At 39.7% G+C, this 21,726-nt stretch overlaps 1 protein-coding gene across 1 annotated transcript; it reads right to left on the bottom strand.

The window, feature by feature from the left end:
* Window positions 1-616: 616 nt before the first annotated feature.
* On the bottom strand, window positions 617-21,486 carry F13B (coagulation factor XIII B chain). The gene is made up of 12 exons (XM_061383677.1): window positions 21,365-21,486; window positions 19,005-19,205; window positions 16,669-16,854; window positions 14,796-14,972; window positions 14,255-14,431; window positions 10,839-11,018; window positions 10,565-10,750; window positions 9,486-9,668; window positions 5,473-5,673; window positions 4,449-4,631; window positions 2,001-2,214; window positions 617-826 (listed from the first exon to the last, which is right to left on the bottom strand). Exons 1-12 carry the CDS (start codon window positions 21,426-21,428, stop codon window positions 793-795), a joined length of 1,986 nt encoding a protein of 661 aa, XP_061239661.1. The 5' UTR covers window positions 21,429-21,486; the 3' UTR covers window positions 617-792.
* Window positions 21,487-21,726: the final 240 nt, after the last annotated feature.

Here is a 21,726-nt window from a genome sequence, read left to right as displayed (position 1 = left end):
CTGAAAAGTGACTGTGTGGTGTTTCAGGACTCCAATAGATCCTAGTGTTACTGACACAGTGTCTTTTGGTGTGTGACCTGCCTATCTTGTAGGTCTCATTGATCTCAGGTTTTCTAATCTGCAAGATTCCAATAATGACCTGATCTAGAAAACAACTAAAAGTGTGTAATATAAAAATAGCAAGTGTTCTTTTCGTAACTGTGTTCTGTGGGCAACATTTGAACAGGTGGATGGTTCACTAACTCACAGTTTGATTACTAACCTTGTTGCTAATAATACAGTTAATTTTACAAGTTCTTTATCCTTCGAAAGTCTGAAGGGTAGTCTCATCTGCATTTGATAAAGTAAATCCAATAACATAATGTATAGTTTCTCAGCTCTAGTGAGGTTGGTTCTTTTGTACTGACATAAATATTGAACTAAAAGTAACAGAAAACACTAATATTAACAAAGATTACAAAGACAAATGTGAATTCCTGAACATATATTGAAGACAGTATAGCCCAGTGAATGGGCTTTAGGAACCAGAAATATTTTGATGTGTAGATCGATTTCTTAACAGATGGAAGACATTCAGCAAAGATGAAGTCACACGGCAAGTCAACCAAACTAGAAATAAAACAATATATCTGGCTTTTATTTATAGAAAATATCCTGGGTAAACAGTTTAGAGTCAAATCTTCATGCAAGTAAAAACTTAGAGGTTTTTATCCAACAGTTTTCTTCTAACAATTATGCTTTATAGAAGACTTTATAGTGTGTTAAATGTTGTTCATCTTATGCCATTCATTTTTATGTCCTTAAGGGTTCTTGATAAGACAACATCCTTGATAAGAATGAAAAAAGAGAAAAGGGGGAAGGAGTTGAAATAAGCATCATTTCTGGTCAAGTATTTATTACAATCTTAACCATTCACTAATTCATACAATTGGTCCTTGTTTTAATGAGATACTGATAAAAGCAAGTAACCATCCTTGATAAATTATACCACCAATTTCTTTTTAAAAACTCAATGTCATTAACTACACTAACACCATTTTCTGCAATTTTTCCAAGTTGCATATTCTTTTTTGTCTTAGAAATGGGAAATGCAAGATGTAATGAAATATTTAACTAGCACATAAATTTTTCAACTCTGATTTTCATTGCAATAAAAAATAAAAAAAGGTTTTACACCTATGTGTCTTGTGAATACTTCTTATGTAGTTCATATAGCTCATTATAATCACTAGAAGAGTACCACATGTACTTGGCCATTAAGTAATTTTAAAATATTCTTAGTTATAGAGTATAATTCCCATTTTACAATGTATCTTCAAAGGGGGCAATATTCTGACCTGATAAAATTAATTCTATTATTTTATTGCATTATTTTAACATTTTTTTCTGAAAAAAAAAAAAAAAGAACGGGATTGTTTTCCATTGATCAAGTAGTAGAAAATATATTTTAAAATTGCTATGTAAAAAAAAAAAAGAAAAAAAAATTGCTATGTAACAGCACTTCAGAAAAAACTTCCAAATTCTTATATAGAAATGTATTCCTGAAAATAAATGCCACAGACTCATCATTGTTATTAACATGCTTTCCCTCAGGAGAAAGTTCATCCGGCTGTGCTTCCCATCACTGTTGCTTATACATGCACTTCTATGGAAAATGGTAGAAAATGTGATTTCTCTTATTTCAGAACATATAGGTTAATTTTTCCACATTTAGATGTGACTCATATAAATTGATATATTTATCCAATTGCCAAAGAGTCACAAGTACCAAATCGCAAATGGGACTTTGATCTTAGACCACCCAGAAAGCTTGTTGAATTAGTTAATGCTTCTTGAAGTTTGCTTGCTTTAAAAAAATATAAACATTTTCCCCCTCTAAATGACCATAAAGTAGGAGTGTTGCAGAACCTAATATGTCTGAAATTTATAGCATAATGAATCTCATGAATAACAATCTGAATAGAAAAAAAAAATAGTTGGAAGCACAAGCTCCTTCTTACCTTTCTCTTTGAACACATCTTGGGTAATTTAATTGTCCTCTGTCACACTGCACTCGGGATTCAGATACAGGATCCGGAAACCCAGCTATATAAGTATCTCCCTTACAAAGAAATTCAACATACTCGCCATGGAAAATATATGGTCTATTGTCAAAATTCCATTTCAGAAGTAAATTATTATTTTCCATTGTACCAAAAGATAATGTGCAAGGCTCTGGAAAAAAAACAAAAACTATCTTGATGCCTTTCAGTATTAGCCATTGTATTGTTTTCTCATAATGACCTTAGAATTCCCAGGCATTAGAGCAGTAAGTAAGTTAGTTGGAACTAATACTCAAGTTAGAAAATATGTTTAAAGCTCACAGAAAGCTGTCTGTTATTTATCTCTGTTGCCTTGAATTTGGAAAAAGGGTACATCCTACCAGTTACTGAGTTTTATGCCATTAAGGTTTTCAAAGACAGCAAAAAAAAGATGTTTTTAGAAAATATTGATCAGTAGTAATAGTCATTGAAACAGTTTTTTTTCCTTTTTCTTCTTCAGAAAGTGCAAATAAAACATCCATGGGACAAACCAGTGATTGCTGGACAGATAGTATTTTATGGAAAGGTAGAAACAAGCTGGACTCCTGACACTGACTCAATCCAAGAAAGTGGAAGAGAGGAAATAATAAAGACAAAAATACAAATTAATTAAACAGCAACATATGAAGAAAGTATCAAAAAAATGAAGATATTGGCTCTTGAAAGGACTAATAAAATTTATAGAGCTGTAGCAAGATATGACAAGAAAGAGATACATCTTCATAGCAGTAATAACAGAAGACACATCACTAAAGCACTAAAAAGAGTGTAAAAGGATGTTATGAACATTATGTCAACACATTTGATAATTTAGGTATAGTGGACAAATACAAACCACTTCCAACTGAAACTGAGAGAAGAGATAATAACCTGGTATTTATTAAATAAACTGAAGCTGTCATTGAAATCTTTCCTCAAAAAAATCCTCAAGGCTCAGGTGATATCTCTGATAAATTCTTCAAATTATTAGGAAAGAAACAGTATCACTCAGACAAAATCCAGAGAATTGATGAGGGAATACTTTTCAGCTTGCATGAGGTTAGCAGAAACTAACCCAAAACGAAAATAACAAACACAATCTCTCACATGACAAAGATACATTAATCATAAGTAGAATATTAGCAAATAAAATTCAGCAGTATATAAAAAGCATAATTCATCACAGTCATGTCAGATTTGTTACAGAAGTGCAAACATGCTTTAACCTTCAAAAAGAAGCAATGTAATTCCAGGGGGAAAAGAGCAAAGATAATAACATATGATTATTTCTACAGATACAGCTAAATTAAACACACCGAGGTTTTCCTAAATTCTTAACAAAATAGAAATAGGTGGTTTCTGTATCTTTGATTTTTATAAGTATTTGTAACACTGTAGTTAAAGAAGAATACTGGAAGATTTACTTATAAGATTGGAATACAAGGATACACACCACTTCTATTCAGCCTTGTACAAAAGTCCAAGACAGTGAAATAATAAGAGAATAAAAAAAGTCAGATATAAACACAAAGAAATTTTTCTTTTTATTTAAAAATATGTTATTTTACGCCTCCTGAGAATCTTGGGAAATACTGTCGCTTCCATAGGATGCCTTGCCAACGAGGCATGACCGTGTTTCACGTTTTAGATCGAAGAGGCCATTCCTATATGTGTTCCTGCTGTCCGCATTTCCCTAGCAGCACCAATAACACGATGCCTGCCGTTAGCCTGGTCACACATACCGCACGGCTTATACACCCTGCAGGTCCTACTAACCCCGTACCTGATGCACGGTTTGTACTTAAAAAGTCCGTGTTAGGAGGGCTGGACTCCCGTTATTGATGATCTAGAGGATCACCTGGGGCTTCTCAGGTGGCACTAGTGGTAGAGAATCTGCCTGCCAGTGCAAGAGACGCAAGAGACACAGGTTCGATTCCTGGGTCGGGAAGATCCCCTGGAGTAGAAAATGGCAACCCATTCTGGTTTTCTTGCCTGGACAATCTCATGGACAGGGGGGCCTGCAGGGCTACAGTCCATGGGCTGCAAAGAGTTGGACACAACTGAGCGAATAAGCACACACAATAACCAGATCTAGAGCAAAGAGTAGAAACCAGTAAATAAACAGGCACACTAATAAAATAAAACAAATGCAAACTTAAGTGTTATATTAGTGTTCAGTTCAGTCGCTCAGCTGTGTCCGACTCTTTGCGACCCCATGAACCGCAGCACGCCAGGCCTCCCTGTCCATCACCAACTGCCAAAGTCTACCCAAACCCATATCCATTGAGTTGGTGATGCCATCCAACCATCTCATCCTATATAAAGAGAAGAGAATGTGGAAAGTCTGGCTCAGTTTGAACAAATAGAGACACATGTAGCACTACATACCCAAACATGAAGGTGGTGTAGTCCACACCCCCTCCAAGCAATAGGACTCCCTAGCCCCTTGGAGGAAATGGTGCTTGAAACATATGTATTCCACCGAAGAACCGTTTTCATAGGTGTTGAGTGTTGAACTCTTAATAACTCCGTTTTTAATAGCTGGGGGAGATGCACACATTCTTTTAGATTCTGCAAAAATAATTATTAAAGTCCACAATGAATTGCTACAGTAGGTGGCCAGTGCTTTCATAACTGCTATAGAAATAAAACAAGATATTTCATATTAAAGCATTTTTAAGACAACTCTCAAGTAATTTTTAAATATCAAAAGCATTTTCTGCCGTCAGGTCATACATAAAATTTATGATTGCAATTAGAATCTCATAGCATTAAATACACATTTAAAACTAGCCAAGTATAACAATCATGATTTTACTTTTCCCCTTTCTGTCTTCCAAAAGTGAAACCGTGTAAGATCTGTCTTGAAGCCATGTTTCTGAATGCATTCTCTTCCTTTTTTCCTTATTAAAAGTGACAGTCCCCTGTCTAAGGAGTCCACAAATTCTCTCCCTCTACTTCAAGTTCTCTTCTGAGACAATGCTCTCTGGCTCACCCTGAGGTGAGCTTTACAAGCTTACTGGTTGCCCACAAGAAAGTGATCCATCCTCTGAAAGTCTGGTGACATTTTCAAAATCTCTTGATTTCTCCTTTTATAAAATTGACTTATGAAGTTAAAAGATGTCCTCACGTCATCCTATTTAAGGGTATGTGCTGACTGGTAACTGATCAGCTCATTCCCAGTTTTATAGATTGGATGATGAGGGTGGTAGGTGTTATCCTCTGAACCATATTGATCACCTGTGATATTGGTCACCTAGGAAAACGTCAGGAAGCACTGTTTGTTTGCTTTCTTGGCTGCAGCATGCAGAACTTTCCTGGTCCAGGGATGGGAAACTGAGGCCCCTGCAGTGAAATGAACGGAGCCTTCACCTCTGGGCCATCAGGGAAGTCAGGAAGCACTGTTGTTTACCTTTTCTAACACACGAAGGATATTTCACTTCTCCTCTATCACACTGCACAGATAATTCAGAGGGTGTGGTTGATGGAGACAACTCATATCCCTGCTTACATACAAAATCAATTAAATCTCCATGTAAGATCTTTCCCTCATAATTCCACTTCAGCTCCACGTGATTTCTGCGCATGTCACCCACGTTAACAGTACACGGCTCTGTAAGACAAAGACTGTTTTAAATTCTTTTCTCATCTTACAAGTGTGAGAATGATACATTTTTACAATAAAATTATGACAGGCATCAAAAGCAGTATTTTATATTCACCACTTTGTATTATTAAAGCTCTTCACATAGACAATAAAATATATATTACATTACTATCAAGTGAATTTATATATTTCATATAACCTCTGACAGTCTAGGAATCAGCAAACTAAAATGGACTGGAATGGGTGAATTTAACTCAGATGACCATTATATCTACTACTGTGGGCAGGAATCCCTTAGAAGAAATGAAGTAGCCATCATGGTCAACAAAAGAGTCCGAAATGCAATACTTGGATGCAATCTCAAAAACGACAGAATGGTCTCTGTTCATTTCCAAGGCAAACCATTCAATATCACGGTAATCCAAGCCTATGCCCCAACCAGTAACGCTGAAGAAGCTGAGGTTGAATGGTTCTCTGAAGACCTACAAGACCTTGTAGAACTAACACCCAAAAAAGTTGTCCATTTCATTATAGGGGACTGGAATGCAAAAGGAGGAAGTCAAGAAACACTTGGGGTAACAGGCAAATTTGGCCTTGGAGTACAGAATGAAGCAGGGCAAAGGCTAATAGAGTTTTGCCAAGAGAACGCACTGGTCATAACAAACACTCTCTTCCAACAACACAAGAGAAGACTCTACACATGGACATCACCAGATGGTCAACAGCAAAATCAGATTGATTATATTCTTTGCAGCCAAAGATGGAGAAGCTCTATACAGTCAGCAAAAACAAGACCAGGAGCTGACTGTGGCTCAGATCATGAACTCCTTATTGCCTAAATTGAAGAAAGTGGGGAAAACCACTAGATTATTTAGGTGTGACCTAAATCAAATCCCTTATGATTATACAGTGGAAGTGAGAAATAGATTTAAGGGACTAGATCTGATAGACAGAGTGCCTGATGAACTATAGACGGAGCTTCGTGACATTGTACAGGAGACAGGGATCAAGACCATCCCCATGGAAAAGAAATGCAAAAAAGCAAAATGTCTGTCTGAGGAGGCCTTACAAATAGCTGTGAAAAAAAGATAAGTGAAAAGCAAAGGAGAAATGGAAAGATATAAGCATCTGAATGCAGAGTTCCAAAGAATAGCAAGGAGAGATAAGAAAGCCTTCCTCAGCAATCAATGCAAAGAAATAGAGGAAAACAACAGAATGGGGAGGACTAGAGATCTCGTCAAGAAAATTAGAGATACCAAGGGAACATTTCATGCAAAGATGGGCTCGATAAAGGACAGAAATGGTATGGACCTAACAGAAGCAAGCAGAAGATATTAAGAAGAAGTGGCAAGAATACACAGAAGAACTGTACAAATAAGATATTCATGATCCAGATAATCACAATGGTGTGATCACTCACCTAGAGCCAGACATCCTGGAATGTGAAGTCAAGTGGGCCTTAGGAAGCATCACTACAAATAAAGCTAGTGGAGGTGATGGAATTCCAGTTGAGCTATTTCAAGTACTGGAAGATGATGCTGTGAAAGTGCTGCACTCAATATGCCAGCAAATTTGGAAAACTCAGCAGTGGCCACAGGACTGGAAAAGGTCAGTTTTCATTCCAATCCCAAAGAAAGGCAATGCCAAAGAACACTCAAACTACCGCACAATTGAACTCATCTCACATGCTAGTAAAGTAATGCCCAAAATTCTCCAAGCTAGGCTTCAGCAATATGTGAACCGTGAACTTCCAGATGTTCAAGCTGGTTTTAGAAAAGGCAGAGGAACCAGAGATCAAATTGCCAACATCTGCTGGATCATGGAAAAAGCAAGAGAGTTCCAGAAAAACATCTATTTCTGCTTTATTGACTACGCCAAAGCCTTTGACTGTGTGGATCACAATAAACTGTGGAAAATTCTGAAAGAGATGGGAATACCAGACCACCTGACCTGCCTCTTGAGAAACCTGTATGCAGGTCAGGAAGCAACAGTTAGAACTGGACATGGAACTACAGACTGGTTCCAAATTGTGAAAGGAGTTCGTCAAGGCTGTATATTGTCACCCTGCTTATTTAACTTCTATGCAGAGTACATCATGAGAAACGCTGGGCTGGAAGAAGCACACGCTGGAATCAAGATTGCTGAGAGAAATATCAATAACCTCAGATATGCAGATGACACCACTCTTATGGCAGAAAGTGAAGAGGAACTCAAAAGCCTCTTGATGAAAGTGAAAGAGAAGAGTGAAAAAGTTGGCTTAAAGCTCAACATTCAGAAAACAAAGATCATGGCATCCGGTCCCATCACTTCATGGCAAATAGATGGGGAAACAGTGTCAGACTTTATTTTTTGGGGCTCCAAAATCACTGCAGATGGTGACTGCAGCCATGAAATTAAAAGACACTTACTCCTTAGAAGAAAAGTTATGACTAACCTAGATAGCATATTCAAAAGCAGAGATATTACTTTGCCAACAAAGGTCCATCTAATCAAGGCTATGGTTTTTCCAATGGTCATGTATGGATGTGAGAGTTGGACTATAAAGAAAGTTGAGTGCCGAAGAATTGATGCTTTTGAACTGTGGTGTTGGAGAAGACTCTTGAGAATCCCTTAGACTGCAAGGAGATCCAACCAGTCCATCCTAAAGGAGATCAGTCCTGGGTGTTCATTGGAAGGAATGATGCTAAAGCTGAAACTCCAGTACTTTGGTCACCTCATGCGAAGAACTGACTCATTGGAAAAGACCCTGATGCTGGGAGGGATTGGGGGCAGGAGGAGAAGGGGACAACAGAGGATGAGATGGCTGGATGGCATCACTGACTTGATGGACATGAGTTTGAGTGAACTCCAGGAGTTGGTGATTGACCCGGAGGCCTGGCATGCTGTGATTCATGGGGTCACAAAGAGTCGGACATGACTGAGCAACTAAACTGAACTGAAATGATACCATAAATTAAAACCACTTAATTTGAAACATTAAAAATATTGTTTAGGACCAGCAACCCTTAGATTCGTCATGATTTCCTTTCTATAAAATAAAAACCTTCAAACAGAAAATGTACTTATTGTGTTATATTTATGGGACACCTGTCACTTGATATTCATCAGCAAATAAAACAAAGCTCCTTGACTTCATGGAGATTGCCTTCCAACTGGGAGAAATGCAATACGGTAAACAATAAATATACTAAATATATGGATCTTGTTTGTCCATCTTTAAAAGACGTATATAAGTGAAGTAGAAGAATGAAGAGTGGAGGGGAGGAGCTATCACAGAGCTGGAGGAAGGGAGGTTACGCTTCTAGGTAAGGTGGTTGGGACAGGCTTGTGTGTGCATGCGCACTAAGTCGCTTTAGTCGTGTCTGACTCTTCGCGATCCCATGGACTGTAGCCTGCCGAGCTCCTCTGTCCATGGAATTCTCCAGACAAGGATACTGGAGTGGGCTGCCATCTCCTCCTCCAGGGGATCTTCTCGATCCAGGGATTGAACCCACATCTCTTATGTCTCCTATACTGGCAGGGGGGTTCTTTACCTCTAGTGCCACCTGGGAAGCCCTGTGGCGACTATAGCTAACAATATTATTTGGTACACTTAAAAGATGCCAAGAGAGAATCTTAAATGCTCTCATCATGACAACAGCCCCCTAAATTACTCGAGGTGAAGGATATGTAAGCCAGCTTTGTCATGGTAATAATTTCATGGTGTGTTTGTGTATAGAATCATCACACAGTGCACCTTACATCTATACTATATATCAATTGCATCTCAATAAAGCAGGAGAAAAATCTGTTTTAATTCAATGTGTTCTCTATCTTACCTAAGCAAACAGGTGGTGATGACCATCTTCCTTGCTCGCAATGAGATATTTTTGCTCCTCTCAATAAGTAATATTCATTGCATCTATATTCCACAGAGGATCCTGTTGGGTAGCTTGCCAATAATTCACCAATAATAGCCCCGTTTATTACATCAGGTGGAGGATTACAATTCTCAGTATTTTCTAAGAAAAGAGGTTACTTTTAGATTAACATGAACTTATAATAACATAATGGCATAATACAGTTGCCCAGACAATAGTCCTTCAATATTTGTAGTATGTAATTTAGGACAATTGATTCCTGAATTCATCAGAAATTAGAGAAATATCATTCAGCTACATATTATTAAAATTTACTAAGCGAGACAATTCAGCAAATATTTTGCTGAAGAGCAAGTATGGGTCTTTTTTACTTTTCTGGCTTACAAAGGAATCATGCTATAGATATTCTTAAGATGTGTGGAAAGGTAAAGAGTGTTCTTTAACCTAGAGATTATGGTCGGTTCTAAAACTGTCGTTTGTCATTATCCTGCTTTATTTTTCCCTTCTCCTCCCTCTTCATCTCAGATCTCAGTCAACCCATGGATGACAAGTTCCATTTTTCTATCAGTAAGAGTCTTGCTCTTACTCTTCTAATTTCTCTAGCATCTTTAGCAGTTTTTCTCTTATGCAATAGTTATCCTTGGTAAATATGTGGAGGTCTCTCCAGGACCTGGCCAAGAAATGAGGATGACGGGAAGGGTGGCCTCCCGGAGTTGTAACCTGGTCATGTCCTTGAGTTAAATGAAAGGCCAGGTTTATGGCTCAGAGGGTGGGGGAGTCAGAATGGCCAGATGCAAAAATATTAGAATCAGGACATTCAAAAATTGTTTGCTTTCCTATTCTTTATACTGGATTAAAAATATGAATCTACAGACAGCTTCATACGCTTCAGAAAAATGGCAGAGTAGGTGCTGTATCTGTGCGTTTCAAACTCTTCTAAGCAACGGACTATTGCTATAAGCGTGTGGATTAAACAAAGAGAATGAAAAATTCTACATGCTAGGCTTAGCTCTGGATATGACACGCAGCACACGCACCGACACACTCAGGGGGAAGGGTCCATCTCCCACGGTTGCACGTTATTTCTCCTGGCCCACGGAGGTGATAGCCCCTCTCACACACGTAGGCCGCCTTATCCCCGCTGTGATAAACCTCAGAGGACGGGGTTGTCGTGCCATGCTCCACCGACGGCGGGGGCTCACATGTCATCCTTTGCTTGTCCTCTGAAAGGAGACAGTTGAGAGAGAAGAGACCATTTAGCTCTACACGCAGGTTTCTCGTCAGGGAAAGCTTAGTCGAGGTGCTGCTAACCAACGCATCTGGGAGGCTCCGTCCATTTCCCATTTTCACAGCGTATCTCTTCTGCTCCCTGCATGGCGAAGTTAAGTGCACACTCTATACGAACTGTTTCTCCGTGCCGGTAGGTGGTTGAGTATGTTTGAAGGTTGGAGTTCAGAGGCAGAGGGGGAGGAGGACACCGATTTCTTCTTCCTTACGGAAAAACATCAGGATGTTTAGTCATATAGCCACCAGAAATAATAGTCAAGATCTCACAAGCACATTGGCTGTGCCAAGGACCCTAAGAAGTCTGGCAGGCAGACTGGGGTCACCCCTGGATCCCCACATCCTGACAGTCACTTCCTCGAGTCATGCCCTCCCCAGGAGCAGGAACTGGGTCTTGCTTCTAAGCGATGACCACAGCGGAGATGATGTGATGATGTTACTGTGTTTAACACAGCCACAAGGATGGAGGTGTGATCACGCACACACGCTCATGCAGCACAGTGTGGGAGGCCCTTGGTCCCGAGAGACTCTGTGCCCTACTGATCTGGAGGAGAAGCTGGCCTATCTGTGAGCTTCCAAAGAGGGAGGAGGACCACAGGGCAGGGGGGCACAGGGCTGCCTCCAGGGGGCAGCCAGCAGGCACTAAGACCCTCGGCTCAGTAGCCGCCAAGCTCCGAAACCTGCCGCAAATCACAGAAAGCTTGAGTGCAAGGTTCTTCCCCTGTCCAGCCTCAGATGACACTGCGGCTTGCCTATTGCTTCATCAGACGTGGACACACAGCTATGGATGACCCACACTTGTATGTGGTCTTAAGCTGTTACTCAGTCACTTAATCATGTCTGACTCTTTGGGACTCCATGGACTGTAGCCCACCAGGCTCCTCTGTCCTTGGGAATTCCCAGGCAAGAATACTGGAGTGGGTTGCCATTTACATCTCCAGGGTTTAAGCTGTTAAGTTCATGCAATAGAACACAAAAAAAAGAGCCAGAATTTTACGTTCATCATCTCCTTTAATCTTAAAGTAATTTTGTTAAGTAGGGACTATTTCATCTCCCATATTATAGACAGAGGAACTTAAACTTAAGAAGTAAGTAAATTATTAATAAGCGGTGGATCTTGGCATTCCTGAACCTCTGTCTATATGAATTAAAATCTCCTTCTCTTAACTGTTCTAAAATACTGACTATATTCATTTTCCATGACTGCTGGGACAAATTACCACAATGGAGTGGCTTGATATACTACATGTGTAGTCCCTTACAGTTCTGGAAACCCAAGCCCAGAATCGGCTTTCCTGGGCTGGGATCTGGGTGTCAGGAGAGCGGCATTCTTCCAGAGGCTTTAGGGAAGAAGTGGCTTGTCTGCCTCTGCAGCGCCTGGGGGCTGCCAGCTAGCCTTGGCTCCTGACTCCTTCCTTTTCCACTCCAACCTTTGCTTCCACTGTCACGTCTCCTACTTGATCCTCTGTAGTCAAATCCCGCTCTTCCTCTTATAGCGGTTGCAATTACATAAGCCCACGTGGATAATCCCAGATATTATCCCCATCTCAAGATCCCTAACTCCATGACATCTGCAAATTCCCCATTGTTCCATAAGGGGACATTTACAGGTTCCAGGGAATAGGATATGAGTATCTTTGGGGGATGGGAGGGGCAGGGAGGTGTTACTCAGATTACGACACTGCCCATCTTACATCTAAGACTATTTACTAGAAAAAAGTAACATGGACGTTGGCATCTGACCAGTTTTTGGTGCAGGGAGAGGAGTGTGGAATAAGTAATAAGTAGGTAGGCTTGCCATTTATTTTTTTTAATGTTTATGTATTTCGGCTGCACTGGGTCTTCACTGCAGCGGGCAGGATCTTTTCATTGCTGCGGCTCTCAGGCTCGTCCTCGGGGCACCTGAGCATCTCTCTAACTGTGCTCTGCGGGCTTAGTTGCCCCAGGGCGTGTGGGATCTTAGTTCTGAGATCAGGGGTTGAACCCACATCCCCTGCATTGGAAGGCAGATTCTTAACCACTGGATCACCAGGGAAGACCCTGCCATTAAGTTCAGAAATAATATGCTATAGGAAATGTGCCAACAATCTTTCTCTCTACTGTTAGACCAGGGCTGTTAGGCACCACTGCAAAATTTTAGAAAGAATGTTTTTAATAAAAGAAATTAAAATCATTGTTCAGTGCAATTAGAGAACACTGGCCGTTTGGAGCAATCCCACTACACAACCCCTGGTCACTCAGCTTTCATTCTTCCCAGCAACTGTTTCAAAGAGTCACTACTCTCTTCCAAGCTTTCCTTTCCTGCCTTTCTCCTGCCTGTTAGTAATGGCTGTATTTTCTACACTACAGAGAAAACAGACTATCAAGCCCTTTATATGTCCCCACCCCTCCCAATCCTCCAACCCCTACCTATCTTTTAAGGCCCAGATCAGACATTATCCACCACCTCTGCACATGTGGTCCCACACCATCAGTCAGAACCTTCAGTGTTTGTTCGAACACCTTATACCTGACTTAATGATACCACTTTTCACACTGTATAAATTACTCTCTTGTATCTCTTTCTTCTGCTAGACCAGAACTTTCTTCATGGAACACTGCAGTGTGATTACATGACTATTGAATTGCTGTCTCCTAACAATGGCACCCCACTCCAGTACTCTTGCCTGGAAAATCCCATGGACAGAGGAGCCTGGTGGGCTGCAGTCCATGGGGTCGCTAGGAGTTGGACACGACTGAGGGACTTCACTTTCACTTTTCACTTTCATGCATTGGAGAAGGAAATGGCAACCCATTCCAGTATTCTTGCCTGGAGGATCCCAGGAATGGGGGAGCCTGGTGGGCTGCCATCTATGGGGTTGCACAGAGTCGGATACAACTGAAGCAACTTAGCAGCAGCAACAGGTAATCATCCCACCTGCCAGAACACAGCCAGTGATACAAATGAAACCATAGATGACCCATGTGAGGGCAGCTCTTACAGCATGACTTCAGTTTTTTTTTTTCACTCTTGGTAACTTTGTGCTGCTTTTTCTGCACTTTGTCCCACTATTTTGAAGTCTGTGTTTTCACATCAGGGAATATATGGCCCAGTAATAAGAAAGTACCTTTACAAGGCTGCCACCTGGCACAATGGATCTAGTTAATTGCCAATAAGAAAAAGGATTAATTACAATAAAAAATTTACAATTTATTACAGATTTTTAACAATATATTTAAAAGCTATATCCACTCTACAGACTAACATAAAAATTAAGCATATTAATTATATACTCAGATTAAATGTATTAAAGATTGCTGAAAATAGCAGTAATTTAAAAGACAATATTTATTTTAAAAATAGAAATTAGAAGAGTTCTTACATATCATTAGAGACATTTTTATAGAAATTAAAGCTGATTCAGATATAATATTTTATTTGTGAATGAAATTTTAAAAGTTACCTTCACAGACAGGAGATTCTGGGTACCAACCAAAGTTATAGCACTGAATTAAGTCAGAGCCACTTAGATAATAATTTTTATGACAGAAAAACTGAACTACATCGCCTTCTTCATAGGTTTGCTTTACAGGATGAAAATAACCATTTTCAATTACTCTTAAAGAAGAGCATTTTAATTCTAAAAATGAAAGAACAAATAAAAAACAAAGACGTGTTATTTTTCCTGCTAGAACAAAATCCACTTACTACTTACATGCCACATCTGAATTCGAATTCAGCAACTTTGCTATTATCCACAGCAAAGCTGGTCAATTTATACATTTATTAAATATCAATAAACTCATTTCAAGTATCTGAGCTAAAAGGATTCTTTCTTCTTTGAGAGCTTGAAATGAGGAAAGCCTACTGTCAACATCATTAAAATCAGAAGCAAAAAAAGCAAAATTATGGAAAAAGGAACATAATTAGCCTAACAACTTGCACCCATCTCTGGGAGGGACTTTTTCAGAGTGAAAGCAGCTGTCTTCAAAGGGAGAACATACTGGTACATTGTGGGGTGAGGGCCCATCCGTACGGGTGGCACTCCGCCTCCTCTGTGCTCTTCCCAGAAGCTGTGTGGTACCCAGAGGCACACTCGTATCGTACTCTCTCCTTCACTTTGAATGTTTTCTGTGTTGTGAAATAATTTCCATGATGCAATTCAGGGGCCAAACATGTTTCTAAAAAAAAAAATTAAAGTCATTTGTTTTATGGACTTCATCCCTGAATATAGAATATTAAAAGGAAATCTCAAAAAAATTTCAACTTTTATTTACTTTGAATCTTAACAAACATATGACAGAATCAACTCTCAGCAAAACTGAAAAATAATCCAAGTTTGTCTTTGTCTCTTCAGTCCCTTTTTTCATGCACTCTGTGTCCTAACCCTACTGGTCTTCCATCCTTCAAATTCTACTCTGGAGTATTTGGCCAAAGGCCACAATTCAACAGAAGGCTTGTGCATTAACAAGTTTTTGATGATGTCCCATCTGCAAGTTTGTATAATTTAAATAGCTAACACCACACTAACTACATGTATATATATAGATAGATAGATAGATACATCAGTTCAGTTCAGTTCAGTTCAGTCGTTCAATTGTGCCCGACTCTTTGTGACCCCATGGACTGCAGCATCCCAGGCATCCCTGTCCATCACCAACTCCCAGAGGTTACTCAAAGTCATGTTCATTGAGTCGGTGATGCCATCCAACCATCTCATCCTCTGTCGTCCCCTTCTCCTCCTGCCTTCAATCTTTCCCAGCATCAGTATCATTTCAAAGGAGTCAGTTCTTCGCATTAGGTGGCCAAAGGATTGGAGTTTCAGCTTCAGTATCAGTCCTTTCAATGAATATTCAGGACTGATTTCCTTTAGAATGTACTGGTTGGATCTCCTTGCAGTCCAAGGGACTCTCAAGAGTCTTCTCCAACACCACAGTTCAAAAGCATCAATTCTTTGGCGCTCAGGTTTCTTATGGTCCAACTCTCACATCCATACATGACTACTGGAAAAACCGTAGTTTTGACTAGATGGACCTTTGTTGGCAAAGTGATGTCTCTGCTTTTTAATATGCTGTCTAGGTTGGTCATAGCTTTTCTTCCAAGGAACAAGCGTCTTTTAATTTCATGACTTGCAGTCACCATCTGCAGTGATTTTCGAGCCCCCAAAATAAAGTCAGCCACTGTTTCCACTGTTTCCCCATCTATTTGCCATGACGTGATGGGACCAGATGCCATGATCTTCGTTTTCTGAATGTTGAGCTTTAAGCCAACTTTTTCACTCTCCTCTTTCACTTTCATCAAGAGGCTTTTGAGTTCCTCTTCACTTTCTGCCATAAGGGTGGTGTCATCTGCATATCTGAGGTGATTGATATTTCTCCCGGCAATCTTGATTCCAGCTTATGCTTCATCCAGTCCAGCATTTCTCTCTTCATATATATATACATATACATATACACACATATATATATACACACACATATATTCAAATGATTGCTTTCAGTTTATCTGATATTGGCTTTCAGAATAAAGTAATGTGCATTATTTCAAATTCTTGTCTAATGAAGGAAATCATTTATATATGTTTCAAAAAGCAGGTTCATTAAGGTTCTTTCCTTTTATCTTGCATAAATTCTTTTTTTTTTTACTAGCAGAAAGTAGGAATTCCTGGAGTCGGTGTGCTGTGGAAGATGGGGTCCCTTGGATGAAGGAAACACCCAACATTTGAAGGAAACAACATAATAACTTCCCGCATTGGCAGATATACTGGAAAATAAACTGTATTTCAATAAAAATACTTGTCAGTATAAGAAAGCACTAAACTGAGTAAATTCCCAAGCTCTTGTCTTCAGGTTTAGGAGATGATTCTTAAACACGTACCATGTTCTTTGCTACAGGTTGGCTGGGGAGACCACCCATCAGCAAGGCATTGAACCACTTCTTCATCCTGCCCTGCCATGGTTTTGTATCCTGGTGTGCAACGATAGCGCATGTTCTCTTGTATTTTGTAAGATAATTTTGAATCAAAGATGTAACCATTCTTCAAGTCAGGCTTAGGGCACTTTTCTGTGGGGAGAAAAATATTTCTTTTCTAAATTGATGAAATTAAGCTTTATTTTTCAAAAAGTTGTAAAACTAACAATGCAAAAGTTTAATGTTATTCTTGGAGTTTTAAGGAGAAAAAAAATTCACCTTTTTTGTGAATGTTAAGGAATTCACAATTCCTTGATTTAATTTAATTTTGGAAGTATCCCTTTAAAACCTGATTCAGTTTGATACTGAAATTCTTGGTATGCACTGACTTTGATTTTCACAGTCATCCCCACCCCTACCTCATCTACTTTAGAAAATATATCCAGAGATCTGCTTTTAATTATCACTAATGGGAAATAGAAGGATTTTCTTTTAGGTTTACTTCCTAATACTTTTGAGTCCACTGCATTTGATAATTTTTAACATCATGTAGCTAAAGCACATGTACCTACTCTATGAATCCTTATATAATCCTGCAGACAATTTATTGTGAAAATTGTGTTCATCTATTTTTTCAGCCTCTGATTGCCTACGAGCACAGTAAGACTCCTTAGTCAGTCTATGTAGACTGTGACTGAGTCTCGAAGTATCGAGTTCACAGAGCTAATTTTTAGTAAATACTTGGGACAGTGATATGTTGAATAGGACATTTATCTTAGCATTGAATGCAGTTCAATCAGTTTTTGAGCATGATTAATGGACCCTTATAATAAACCAATTCAGAAAGGTGAAAGAGATTTGTCCAAGGTTAGTATTGTTTAGGTATGTCATACTTTCTGTGTGGAAGCACTCTATACAGATTATCTCGCTGAAGTTGCGTGATTTCCATTTTATAGATGAGAAAGTCCGGCCCAGAATGTTTAAGCCACTTCCCAGTGGTAGAGCCGGATCCACCAGAGCAGTCTGGCTGCAGAGGGTGTGTCTCAACCCTGACCCTGCAGTACTGACCCTCTTCATCCTCTTCCAGCTCCTACTTCACTGCTCTCACAACATCTCATCTCAGATGTTTAATTTACTTGTATCCTCTAGTTATGAATGAGGTTCATTTATTGCAGTTAATCTCTGATCTGTGTTAACACTAAAAAGTGTAATGCTTAAATTGGTGGTCTGTCCACAAGTCATGGAACGGATAATTATCCCACATGGGTATGTTTACTGGACATATCAACCACTATAAATAAACATCTAAATGAAACTGACTCAACCAAAGCCCCTTACTCTGCAAAACAGAGCTTGGGAACTGTGTCAACAGAGAGAGGTCACCTGACCCCCTGGAAACCAACTGATAATCTCTGGTGTTTCTAGTGTAGCCTGACATGAAATATTGGGTTCTGCCAATCAGATTTCCTTTCCACGAATGTGAACTCAAAAATTCAGAAAAACAGATTGTTCAACGGATATTATGCAAGGAGAAGTCATACAAAGGAGAGGGGAGTCTTGCAAATGATAAAATACTAGAGTAACAACCTTATACTTCCTAAGGCCAGCATCAGATATTTTTCTGGCTCCCGCAAAATTCTCTGTATAAGTCCCTCATTCCTCAAAGTAACTAGATGGTGTGTCTGTTCCTTGCCATGTGATGATAACAATTTAAATAATTGCCCTTATTCTCTTCCTAGAGTATTATTAAGAACAGATAAGGGGGCTTCCCTGGTGGCCTAGCTGTAAAGAATTCAGCTGCCAGTGCAAGAGACATGGGTTTGATCCCTGATCTGGGAAGATCCCACACGCCGAGGAGCAACTAAGCCCATGAGCCACCACTTGAGCTTGTGGTCTAGAGCCCAGGAGCCTCAACAGCTGAGCCCACGTGCCACGACTACGGATGCCTGTGTGCCTAGAGCTCACGCTCTGAAACAAGGGAGGCCCCCTCGATAAGAATGCCACGCACCACAGCTAGAGAGTAGCTCCTACTCACGGCAGCTAGAGAAAGCCCAGGCAGCAACGAAGACCCCGCACTGCCAAAAATAACACTGCTTTTAGAAAGATAAGGAAGACAACATGTTAGTGAAAAACATGATTTATAGAATTTCAGAATCTGCTTTCATTTTGTAAAAAAGACCGAGGGCCGATAATTTTGTCCTTACCTACCGAAAGGTTCAGACACCTGCCCTCTGGGGCCCCTAGTTTTACCAGCTAAGCTGTTTGTGAGTTATCACGTGAGAGCGGCCCCACCACTGACTTACTGAAGCACCGTGGTTCTGGAGACCAGCCTGCCGCCGTACACGTGGTCCGCGCCTCGCGTTTTCCAGTTGCAGTCGTATAACCAACCAAGCAGGAAAATGACAGATTTTGGTTTATGCTCATTGGAAAGTAATAGCTTTCAAAAATATAGTAATATTGGGCAATCCTCCCATTCTCCACACTAGGAAAACCACAGGGCTTCTCTGAAATGAGTAAAGAATAAGCTGCACACTGAAAAATACATTTAAAACCATACAACGTGTGACCAAGTGACAATACATTTTAAAATTCAGTGTTTGCAGACACTTTAGCCAGTACTTACTTTCTATTACTTAACATTTTAAGGTACTTTTGTGACAATACTTTTCAATCAGAATTAATCTGTTAGCAACCCCAACTCTCAATCATCAGAATTAGTCTGAGTAGGCCACTTCCTCAGAGAAGCTCCCCCTAACTCTGTCAAGCAGCATGTTCTAAGAGAAACAGAACACAGCGGACATTTCTTTGTGTGAAAGAAGATTATAACCACACACTAATTACATAATTAGCTAGAATATTGCAATGTCTCACGGTACTGCTAATAGACAATTATATCAGCTGTCTTTTCCCTAATGAGACAGAAAAATAAAAGGAAACTATTCATATAAAATTATCTTATTGTAGAATTAAATGCATCAAATCAGATGAATTCTATTTCATACTTTTAATTGCAAAACCTCTTTTGGCAGAAAATTTGTAGTAAGCTATTCAATGGCACCCCACTCCAGTACTCTTGCCTGGAAAATCCCATGGACGGAGGAGCCTGGTAGGCTGCAGTCCATGGGGTCGCTAAGAGTCAGACACGACTGAGCAACTTCACTTTCCCTTTTCACTTTCATGCATTGGAGAAGGAAATGGCAACCCACTCCAGTGTTCTTGCCTGGAGAATCCCAGGGACGGGGGAGCCTGGTGGGCTGCCGTCTATGGGGTCGCACAGAGTCGGACATGACTGAAGCGACTTAGCAGCAGTAGCAGCATTCGACTAAAAGTGGTTATAGATAATCTGTAGGCTATTTTAGTCAACAAATTCCCTCTGGTGTTTTAAAAGAGCATTATGGCCGTGGTTTCCTACTCTGTTCATTCCTCTTGCTGGTACTCAGTGACCTGCCTGGTCTCTCATCCCTGCAGCCCGAGAACACCGTGAACCCCTCCTAAAGGGCCCACACTTGTGCACTGCCCGCCTCATTCACACTCACCTCACCACATGAGGCAGTGTGGGCAGGAAGATTTCTAACACGGAGTCCACAGGTACCGTTTTCTGGACAGTCTCGATTAAGCCCTGCTGTCCTCCATGAGTATTCCTAAACTCCACTTTCATTCTCAGAAGTGTCCTGTTTATTCAATCGTATGGTCCTACTAATTATTTATACTACCTAATGTGTTCAATCAAGGGCTTCCCAGGTGATACAGTGATTAAAAAAAAAAAAATCCACTTGCCAATGCAGCAGATGCAAGAGATGTGGGTTCAATCCCTGGGTCGGGAAGATCCCCTGAAGGAGGAAATGGCAACCCCCTCCAGTATCTTTCAACCAAAGAATAAATTAGGATAAAAATCAAGGCATCAAGAATCAAAATTCTTGCTGATGATTTGTGGTTTGTTCTTTTTCAAATTTCCCACATTAAGCTCTCACTGTAAGGATAGAGAATTAAAATTATACAAGCTTAGCAGTGTTAGGAATGGATTCTAGTCTAAAAATAGAATTAAGGTTAACTTAATTTCAAATGGGGAGAAGGCAATGGCACCCCACTCCAGTACTCTTGCCTGGAAAATCCCATGGATGGAGGAGCCTGGTAGGCTGCAGTCCATGAGATCGCTGAGAGTTGTACACGACTTAGCGACTTATTTTCACTTTTCTCTTCATGCATTGGAGAAGGAAATGGAAACCCACTCCAGAATTCTTGTCTGGAGAATCCCAGGGACGGGGGAGCCTGGTGGACTGCCATCTGTGGGGTCGCACAGAGTCGGACATGACTGAAGCGACTTAGCAGCAGCAGCAGCAACTTCAAATGGTGATACTTTTAGCCTAAAATATCCTTTAAGGTATTTATAGCCTGGTCTCTTATGCCCTCAAAACTAGAGATGCTAAAGGTTTTCTTTTTTTTTTGTCTTGTTTTGGATTTCTAAGTTATGTTAGTTTAGGAATAGTTTAGTAGTTTTTCCCAAAGCAAAAAGTTTGTCTAAATATTATTACAACTTATAAGAATCTTTTTTATAATATTGATACATAAAAATGAAAGACTATATTCAAATTTCAAGAGAAGTAATGTTAGAATTTCCATTTATAATTTTGAGAGAATAAAGAATGTTAAAAATTAGTTTTACCTTCTGCATGGAGTTCTCCTGAGATGATTAATATGATAATCAAAGCCAAGCTTTTTGACCTCATCTTCTGTGGTGTGTTTTATAGAGGTTTTCACCATTCAAAAGTACTTAAGGACTCCTCATTAAGTACACAATACTTCTCATGGGAAAAAAGTTAATTATTTACAACATCTAAGTCCCTTTGTAACAACCTTTATAATTGATTTAAAATAGCTTAGGATAATACTAAAAATACCCAACCATGTTAATGGACAGTAGTTTTCATGCCACAGATCAATTAGAACATGATCACCAATAAGGGCAACAGTAAGAAAAGCAAAATAATTAACCCAGGCTGCTTAAAATGCAGGCTAAGTTTTCAA

The sequence above is a fragment of the Bos javanicus genome, chromosome 16 (assembly GCF_032452875.1).
Source record: "Bos javanicus breed banteng chromosome 16, ARS-OSU_banteng_1.0, whole genome shotgun sequence".
NCBI classification, from domain to species: Eukaryota; Metazoa; Chordata; class Mammalia; order Artiodactyla; family Bovidae; genus Bos; species Bos javanicus.
Note: the sequence above shows the minus strand (reverse complement) of the source record. Positions and strands in the feature narration are given on the sequence as shown.